Raw genomic sequence first — 10,701 nt, forward strand, 5'->3', positions numbered from 1 at the left:
TACTCACCCAGGGGCGGTCGCGGTCCGATTCTGGTCCGATGGGCATCGCCATCCGGCCCGGGGCCTCCCAGCTTCTTATGATGACGTCCTCTTCTTGTCTTCACGCTGTGGCTCTGAAGCAGGCGTACTTTGTCTGCCCTGTTGAGGGCAGAGCAAAACACTGCAGTGCGCAGGTGCCGGGAAAGGTCTTTTTCTCATCTTTCAGGATACATCGGGGACTTATCTACAGCATTATAGAATGCTGTAGATAACCCCTGGATGCTGGTGGGCTTAGCTCACCTTCGATTTTGGGGGTGACAGGTTCCTTTTAAGGCTCGGGTCAGACGACCGGATTTTCTCTCATTCAAGAAAATCAGCGTGGTCAGGAGCGTGATCAGGAGCGTGATCAGGAGCGTGATCAGGAGCGTGATCAGGAGCGTGATCAGGAGCGTGATCAGGAGCGTGATCAGGAGCGTGATCAGGAGCGTGATCAGGAGCGTGATCAGGAGCGTGATCAGGAGCGTGATCAGGAGCGTGATCAGGAGCGTGATCAGATTTTCTCATATGTGGAGAATGAAATGAAAATCGGACTATAATTAGATGTCATTCAAGTCCGGTCCGATGTTTTTGACGGTCCCGCCAACTTGCATGACCCTGTGCAATCTTGTTTACGGATGCAACTCGGCTTTGATGCAAGTTTTTTTCCTCAGACAGACTTGGTCTGAGGAAAAAATTGGACATGTGCACGGCCCCAAAGAGTAACATTGGTCCGAGTGCAATCTGATGTTGTGTTGGACCCGAGAAGTGTTTCTAACGTATTGAGGTGAACGGTGCGGGAGACGTTTACCACAGAGATCGCATCTACCGTCATGGCTCCTTCACCAATGATGAGAATAAAAACCTAATAAAATCTTTATCTGCCCAACAGTCCTAACCTGAGGTGTCTCTAAAATCCCTGCACCAGTATAATCACCTCATCCTATGTACCAGCAGTGTCTGTTACGTAAGAGGAGAGAGACGTTAGTGATGACAGGAAATGTGTTGTTCTGAAAGCGGCCGACCACAGGCAGAACTTACACTCCTTCAAGACTAGAAAGAAACATGGCGGCAATGATACCATACAAGCCACGTATACAGTCACAGGCCATGTTATATATGTGCCGCCCCTGGATACTGGAAGGAAGGAAAGAAAGAACAAGAAGGAAAGAAAGAAACCTTCACCCATACGCCCATTTACTGTACGATGACGGCCCTCATGTACACCCATTAAGACTTCTAAGTAAAATGCAGCAATCAGAACACAAACAGACAATTTTAGTTTCTTCGCCATCATCTTTTCCTCACATCTTCCAGGAGCCATGTTCCCCCCACACCCATCGACGACATAACCATGAGGGTTTATTTTTCTATGAGACAAGTTGCAGTTTTGAATGATACCATTCATTTTACTATATAATACTTCACCCTTTCATAACCGGTGATGTATATTTACGTCCCTGCCTTAGATACGGGCTCCAGAGCAGAGTCCGCATCTTTCCCGCACTCGATGGCTGATTTAACCAGTCATCAAGTGCCGCTACAGCCGCATGTGGATCCGAGAGCCGTGGCTGTTAACCAGTTAAAAACTGCTATCAATCACTCTCAGCAGCATTTAACACACGCTGTCAGGAAGCACGTCACAAGACCCGTCCTTCGGCACCAGTCACGCGATCGCAAAGCATTGATGTGTTGTCATGAAAGCCAGGCATCTGCAGAAGACCCCCATGTTGGTCATCAAGATCTTCCTGTGAACGCAATGACTGGCTTTCATGGAAGATCGTGATTGCTGCTATTCATAGTACTGAAGCCTTTATATATGTAGCACAGGCGAACGAATTTGATCGAAATTGCAGCTTCAAGTCCCCTATGGGGACTATTGAACATGAACACAGGAAAAAAAAAATTCAAAAATTATTTAAAAAAAATCCCTTTTGACCCATTCAAAATAAAACAAAAAATAAAGTAAATACACATATTTGGCATTGCTGAGTTCAGAAATGTCTGATCTATCAAAATATAAGTAAATTAATCTGATCAGTAAACGGCGTAACGAGAAAAAAAAATCACCAGAATTACTTTTTTTTGGGTCGTCACTACATTGCAACAAAATGCAATAAGAGGAAATCAAAACAGTGTATCTATCCCAAAATGGTATCAATAATGTCAGATCAAGATGCAAAAAATAAGCCATGACCCAGCCACAGGTCCCGAAAATTGGAAACGCTACAGGTCTCGGAAAATGGTGACAAATGCAAAAACGTTTTTGCATACAAATTTCAGATTTTTTTTTCACCACTTAAATAAAAAACAAACCTATACATGTTTGATATCTGCGTCCTCGTAATGATCTGAAGAACCGTATTACTGGTTCAGTTTTACCATACAGTGAACATAGTAAATTACAAAAAAAACAAAAAAAACAACAGTTTTTGAAATTTTACACTGATTTTTTTTCTCTCATTTTTCAATAAACTATGTGGTCAAATGAACGGTTTCATTCAGAAGTACAACTCATCCTGCAAAAAAAAAAGCCATCGTACGGGCAAAAAATACAGGGGAAAAAAAATATTCAAGTGTGATGAAATAGTTAATAAAAAAAAACTGCAATTCCAACACTTGTTTTTGAGTTTTGCATTTATTACATGATTCAGTGATATAAAAAAAAATGATCTGGCACCGTGATTCTCCAGGTCAGTTTGAGGACGACGATACCAAATTTACATAGTTTTTTTCCCCGTCATTTTATTGGTTTAAAAATATTTGCTTCGTGTCGCCATTTTCAGAGACACATTTTTTTATGTATTTTTCAGTGATGAAGCAATGCAAGCCTTGTTTTATTTCTTGTGGTGCGCTAAAGTTTTTAAAGATGTAATTTTGGAGCACAAAGTTTTGATTACTTTTTATTGCATCTTGAGGGTGGGGGTTGGGGTGCTGCAACAAAAAAAAATGGCTATTTAACTTCATGGGTTGCATAATTTTATATTTTTTAAGATTGGACTTTTACGGATGCAGTAAAATGTAATATTCTTATTTTCTTTTAATTTACTTTTTAAACGGGGAAAAGGTGGTCGATTTATACTTATTTTTGTTCCATATTTTCAACCCTTTATGACCCTGGACGTATAGGGAACCACAGCTTTCATGAGAACGAGACCTTATCGTGTGGAATCAGCGACAGAACGGTAGCACTGCATGCGGGGGTCTCTCCACCGATTTCCACAGGAGCTTGGAAAATTGCCAACAAAGCTTGCTCGTTAATCAGAGGAGGGAGTTCCACTGGTCAGATATTTATAGCACGTCCAGGGAATATCCTAGAAATATTTAAGGTGTGCCAAACCTAATCACCACGATCTACAGGGTTGAGACTCCCATTAAGGCCGGGGTCACACTTGCGAGTGCAATGTGAGAAACTCCCACGAGTCTCTAGCATCAATACCCGGCACTGCCGCCGGCACTCAGGACCGGAGCGTGCGGCTGCATAGAAATACATACAGCCGAACGCTCCGGTCCAGAGGGCAGGCAGCAGTGCCGGGTATTGACGCGCGAGTTTCTCGCCTTGCACTCACAAGTGTGACACCGGCCTAATCAGGAGAATGGGAGCCCTAGGTTTCCCAATGCAACACAGTGGCATTAGAGTTGTGCTCTGCTATCACAGTCAGTCCCAAAACCTGCAAATTGAGCGGTAATATTTATAATAAGTGTTGACTGTGTGACATCCCCTTTAAGGCTCTATTCATACAGGCATTAGCAATAACTTGCCATTTGGAAGTAGAACAATGTAGTAAGCAGAGCTATTCCGTCAGGTGATAAAATGTTTTGGATATACAGTATGGAGTCATGTAACTACGATGTCACCAAAGATCCTTTAACAGCAGGAATTTAGAGGAACTCAAGGAGAGACTGGTATGTACCGTATGTGTATGTATGTGCTGTGTAGGTGCAGCATGTGTGCAGTGTGCGTATATACATGTCTATGTATGTGCTGTGTAGGTGCAGCATGTGTGCAGTGTGCGTATATACATGTGTATGTATGTGCTGTGTAGATGCAGCATGTGTGCAGTGTGCGTATATACATGTGTATGTACGTGCTGTGTAGGTGCAGCATGTGTGCAGTGTGTGTATATACATGTGTATGTATGTGCTGTGTAGGTGCAGCATGTGTGCAGTGTGTGTATATACACATGTGTATGTATGTGCAGCATGTGTATATACATGTGTATGTACGTGCTGTGTAGATGCAGCATGTGTGCAGTGTGTGTATATACATGTGTATGTATGTGCTGTGTAGATGCAGCATGTGTGCAGTGTGTGTATATACATGTGTATGTATGTGCTGTGTAGGTGCAGCATGTGTGCAATGTGTATATACATGTGTATGTATGTGCTGTGTAGGTGCAGCATGTGTGCAGTGTGTATATACATGTGTATGTATGTGCTGTGTAGGTGCAGCATGTGTGCAGTGTGTGTATATACATGTGTATGTATGTGCTGTGTAGGTGCAGCATGTGTGCAGTGTGTGTATATACATGTGTATGTATGTGCTGTGTAGATGCAGCATGTGTGCAGTGTGTGTATATACATGTGTATGTATGTGCTGTGTAGATGCAGCATGTGTGCAGTGTGTGTATATACATGTGTATGTATGTGCTGTGTAGATGCAGCATGTGTGCAGTGTGTGTATATACATGTGTATGTATGTGCTGTGTAGGTGCAGCATGTGTGCAGTGTGTGTATATACATGTGTATGTATGTGCTGTGTAGGTGCAGCATGTGTGCAGTGTGTGTATATACATGTGTATGTATGTGCTGTGTAGGTGCAGCATGTGTGCAGTGTGTGTATATACATGTGTATGTATGTGCTGTGTAGATGCAGCATGTGTGCAGTGTGTGTATATACATGTGTATGTATGTGCTGTGTAGGTGCAGCATGTGTGCAGTGTGTATATACATGTGTATGTATGTGCTGTGTAGGTGCAGCATGTGTGCAGTGTGTGTATATACATGTGTATGTATGTGCTGTGTAGGTGCAGCATGTGTGCAGTGTGTGTATATACATGTGTATGTATGTGCTGTGTAGGTGCAGCATGTGTGCAGTGTGTGTATATACATGTGTATGTATGTGCTGTGTAGATGCAGCATGTGTGCAGTGTGTGTATATACATGTGTATGTATGTGCTGTGTAGGTGCAGCATGTGTGCAGTGTGTATATACATGTGTATGTATGTGCTGTGTAGGTGCAGCATGTGTGCAGTGTGTATATACATGTGTATGTATGTGCTGTGTAGGTGCAGCATGTGTGCAGTGTGTGTATATACATGTGTATGTATGTGCTGTGTAGATGCAGCATGTGTGCAGTGTGTGTATATACATGTGTATGTATGTGCTGTGTAGGTGCAGCATGTGTGCAGTGTGTGTATATACATGTGTATGTATGTGCTGTGTAGGTGCAGCATGTGTGCAGTGTGTATATACATGTGTATGTATGTGCTGTGTAGGTGCAGCAAGTGTGCAGTGTGTGTATATACATGTGTATGTATGTGCAGTGTAGATGCAGCATGTGTGGAGTGTGCGTATATACATGTGTATGTATGTGCAGTGTAGATGCAGCATGTGTGCAGTGTGTGTATATATGTGCAGTGTAGATGCAGCATGTGTGCAGTGTGTGTATATACTGTGTATATATGTGCAGTGTAGATGCAGCATGTGTGCAGTGTGTGTATATACATGTGTATGTACGTGCTGTGTAGGTGCAGCATGTGTGGAGTGTGTGTATATACATGTGTATGTATGTGCAGTGTAGATGCAGCATGTGTGCAGTGTGTGTATATACATGTGTATGTATGTGCTGTGTAGATGCAGCATGTGTGGAGTGTGTGTATATACATGTGTATGTATGTGCAGTGTAGATGCAGCATGTGTGCAGTGTGTGTATATACATGTGTATGTATATGCTGTGTAGATGCAGCATGTGTGGAGTGTGTGTATATACATGTGTATGTATGTGCAGTGTAGATGCAGCATGTGTGCAGTGTGTGTATATACATGTGTATGTATATGCTGTGTAGATGCAGCATGTGTGGAGTGTGTGTATATACATGTGTATGTATGTGCTGTGTAGATGCAGCATGTGTGGAGTGTGTGTATATACATGTGTATATATGTGCAGTGTAGTTGCAGCATGTGTGCAGTGTGTGTATATACATGTGTATGTATGTGCTGTGTAGATGCAGCATGTGTGGAGTGTGCGTATATACATGTGTATGTATGTGCAGTGTAGATGCAGCATGTGTGCAGTGTGTATATACATGTGTATGTACGTGCTGTGTAGATGCAGCATGTGTGCAGTGTGTGTATATACATGTGTATGTATGTGCAGTGTAGATGCAGCATGTGTGCAGTGTGTGTATATACATGTGTATGTATGTGCAGTGTAGATGCAGCATGTGTGCAGTGTGTATATACATGTGTATGTATGTGCAGTGTAGGTGCAGCATGTGTGCAGTGTGTATATACATGTGTATGTATGTGCTGTGTAGATGCAGCATGTGTGGAGTATGTGTATATACATGTGTATGTATGTGCTGTGTAGATGCAGCATGTGTGCAGTGTGTATATACATGTGTATGTATGTGCTGTGTAGGTGCAGCATGTGTGCAGTGTGTGTATATACATGTGTATGTATGTGCTGTGTAGATGCAGCATGTGTGCAGTGTGTATATACATGTGTATGTACGTGCTGTGTAGATGCAGCATGTGTGCAGTGTGTGTATATACATGTGTATGTATGTGCTGTGTAGGTGCAGCATGTGTATTTGCTCATGTGTATGTACGTATACATGTGGATATGTGTGTTATGACATATTTGAATAAATGTTGATTTCTTTGTTCAAGAAATCAGTCCATCAGTCAGAGTAAAAAATAATATGAAGAACGTGTCTTATTTTTAGGGAAACATGGTAGAGCTGGTCACCAGACATAGAAGCACGGTCAATAGCACAGTGTTTATGTGGGTGCATACATTGTTTTTATAGATTTTTCTTTTTTACTAGAATGAGGTGCAGTACAAACTGCTGAGATGCTAGCACACAATGTACGTGGCACGTCATATGGGGGTCTACGTGAGACATTACAGAAGATTTACACGTCTGCATAGTAATAAATGAACCCAACACGCAGGGCACCCAGAGTCGGCTGTGCCCACACTGAGCTGGTAACGGCCGACTACTCAGGCTGGGAGATTTTTAAGTTGTAGAAGATACACAAATGCACACGGATATACATTATCTCACAAAAGTGAGTACACCCCTCACATTGTTGTATATATTTCATGATATCTTTTCATGGGACCACACTGATGATCTGACCCTTTGATACAATGTACAGTAGTCAGTGTAAAGCTTGTATAACAGTGTAAATTTGGTGTTCCCTCTAAATAACTCAGCACACAGCCATTAATGTCTAAACTGCTGGCAACAAAAGTGAGTACACCCCTAAGTGAAAATGGCCACAATGTGCACAAAGTGTCAGTCTTTTGTGTGGCCGCCATTATTTTCCAGCGCTGCCTTTACGCTCTTGGGCATGGAGTTCAGTAGAGCTTCACAGGTTATCACAGGAAGCCTCTTCCACTCCTCCATGTCGAGATCACGGAGCTGTGGATGTTGGAGACCTTGTGCTCCTCCACCTTCCGTTTGAGGATGCCCCACAGATAAGATTGTTCGATATGAGGACCGCCTACATACATAACCCCATAGAAATACAATTGTCACACCAAGAATGGAAAATCGTAGGAATTCTGTTACCCACAGGGTGGATAGATACCGTATTTTACTGATATGCAAATAAGGTCATTGATCTGCAATAGCAAAGGAAGCTGCCAGCGGCGGATCTTGATGATTTGCCCAAGTGCATTCAGCGTGGCAGAACATTCTTCAGACCATTAATAACCTCATTGATATTATCAAGGTAAGTGGCGTTCATATTCAAAAATAAATAAATCGAGATGTTTTGAAAACGTTGTTTCCATTTTTAAATCGTTTGCAGATCAGTAACAGAGTATCTCTCCAGCCTGTGATTTACAGAATGCCACGACTTGTTTTCTCTCCTGGTGTTGAAATGTCAATGTAGAGGAGCGTATATAACACAAACACAAGGGCCGTGTATACACAATATACTGATATATGAGGACTATATACACATTAAATATGCACACGGGGGCCAGTGTGTGACACACTATACACAAGGACAGTAATATACATACCATATATATTATTCGTGAGGTCCATGTATTTGTACATATATTACATACACACAAAAACACGTGAGGAAAGTGTATACACAATGCACAAACATATACTGATATAAGGACAGTGTACACATCACATATGTACATGAGGATACTGTATACAGTGTATACACACTACACTGATATATAATATACATACTGTCCTCATGTATCAGTATGTTGTGTACACATCACATACTGTATATACACACAAGGACAGTGTACATACAAACTGTATAGTTTATACACACAATATACTGATATATGAGGACAGTATGCTCATTATATATCAGGATACTATCAGTATATTATGTGTACACTGTCCCCACATACACACGGGAGCACATAGAGATCACGCAGGATCACACAGGAGCACAGCGCACACGCAGAAGCACAGCGATCACACACAGATCACGGCGATCACACACAGGAGCACAGCGATCACACACAGGAGCACGGCGATCACACACAGGAGCACAGCGATCACACACAGCACTTCTCCCCTCCCGCAGGCGCACTGCCATGTACACACATCAGACCTCATGTGCACTCAGCGCCGCGCACACAGCAGGACGGGCAGTACTCACTGATGCACAGCTCCAGCACGTAGGCGTAGTAGGACCAGCACACGACCAGCGTGATAAACACCACCGGGATCCAGCCCACCACCCGCTGGCAGCAGCGCAGGACGTGAGCCGGCGCCATGATCCTGCAGCAGCTGCCGGTACAGAGCTGCTACTGTGACAGTAAAATGGGCGGAGCCACGTCACTAACCAGCCAGCTGGACACGCCCACATGCGGCGTCACACTGTCTGACGTCACTGGGAGCGCTGGGTGGCGGGTGCGGTGTACTGCGGGTGGGTCGTCGCCGCTGCTCATAGTTACGAATAAGTAGAAATGGGGTTTGCCATAAAATGGAAGTTAACTTGAAGAGAAGTAATTTCTTTGTAATATTTCCCCTTTTTATAGCTGTGCTGAGGGTGTCGCACTGAGGCAGGTCTCATGACCCAACATGTGCTGCAACCAGGGCCGGTTTTAGGCAACGTGGGGCCCTAGGCAAAGTTTACAATGGGGCCCCAATGCTAACCTAGTGCCCATCACACAGAAGCATTTCGGTTGTATTTACTTGCGCTGATCTCAGGCCGCTAAACGAGTGTGATCGACAATACTGACGTCGTTGGACGCTTGTTTCCGGCCTCTTTCCACCGTCTGAGAAAGAATGATGGGGACAGAATGATCACTAATAGATCACTAACAGATCACCATACAGTATCATGTTATCAGCAGTACATCTACTGTTTACATCGGCGCTGTGCTGCTGAGAACAAGGATTTTTTATTCCGGCATAAACAATCCAATCACTCTGCATATGCAGCATTTTGCTTGTTTGGTAAAATACACCCCATAGTCCTCCATCTACTATATAATTGTCTAGAGGGACCGTCACACTGAACAATATCGCTAGCGATCCGTGACGTTGCAGCGTCCTGGCTAGCGATATCGTCCAGTGTGACAGGCAGCAGCGATCAGGCTCCTGCTGTGCTGTCGCTGGTCGGGGCTAGAAGTCCAGAACTTTATTTCGTCGCTGGACTTCCTGCAGACATCGCTGAATCGGCGTGTGTGACCCCGATTCAGCGATGTCTTCACTGGTAACCAGGGTAAACATCGGGTTACTAAGCGCAGGGCCGCCATAGTTACCAGAGGAACGGCATCGTTGACCGCTGGAGAGCGGTCTGTGTGACAGCTCTCCAGCGACACTGCAGCGATCGGGATCGTTGTCTGGATCGCTGCAGCGTCGCTAAATGTGACGGTACCTTAAGGGTCACTTCCGTTTTTCTGTCTCTCTGTCACGGATATTCATTGGTCGCAGGCTCTGTCTGTCATGGAAATACAAGTCGCTGATCGTGGCAAAACGCCCACGACCATTGCCACGACCAATCAGCAACGGGCACAGTCCGGTGGCAACATGGCAGCTCCTACGTGGCTGGGCAATATACTACGTGGCTGGGCAATATACTACGTGGCTGGGCAATATACTACGTGGCTGGGCAATATACTACGTGGGCTGTGCAATATACTACGTGGCTGGGCAATATACTACGTGGCTGGGCAATATACTACGTGACTGGGCAATATACTACGTGGCTGGGCAATATACTACGTGGGCTGTGCAATATACTACGTGGCTGGGCAATATACTACGTGGGCTGTGCAATATACTACGTGGGCTATGCAATATACTACGTGGGCTGTGCAATATACTACGTGGCTGGGCAATATACTACGTGGCTGGGCAATATACTACGTGACTGGGCAATATACTACGTGGCTGTGCAATATACTACGTGGGCTGTGCAATATACTACGTGGCTGGGCAATATACTACGTGGGCTGTGCAATAT

At 44.0% G+C, this 10,701-nt stretch overlaps 1 protein-coding gene across 2 annotated transcripts in view; it reads right to left on the minus strand.

Annotated features, from left to right (window-relative positions):
- ZDHHC20 (zinc finger DHHC-type palmitoyltransferase 20) overlaps window positions 1-9,052 on the minus strand; it is a 72,853-nt gene extending 63,801 nt beyond the window's left edge. For both annotated transcript variants that reach the window (XM_069759110.1, XM_069759111.1), the window contains exon 1: window positions 8,887-9,052. In XM_069759110.1, the coding sequence (XP_069615211.1) occupies window positions 8,887-9,004 (118 nt within the window). In that variant the 5' untranslated portion in view covers window positions 9,005-9,052. The remainder of the gene's footprint in view (window positions 1-8,886) is intronic.
- Window positions 9,053-10,701: the final 1,649 nt, after the last annotated feature.

The sequence above is a fragment of the Ranitomeya imitator genome, chromosome 3 (assembly GCF_032444005.1).
Source record: "Ranitomeya imitator isolate aRanImi1 chromosome 3, aRanImi1.pri, whole genome shotgun sequence".
Lineage (NCBI taxonomy): Eukaryota > Metazoa > Chordata > Amphibia > Anura > Dendrobatidae > Ranitomeya > Ranitomeya imitator.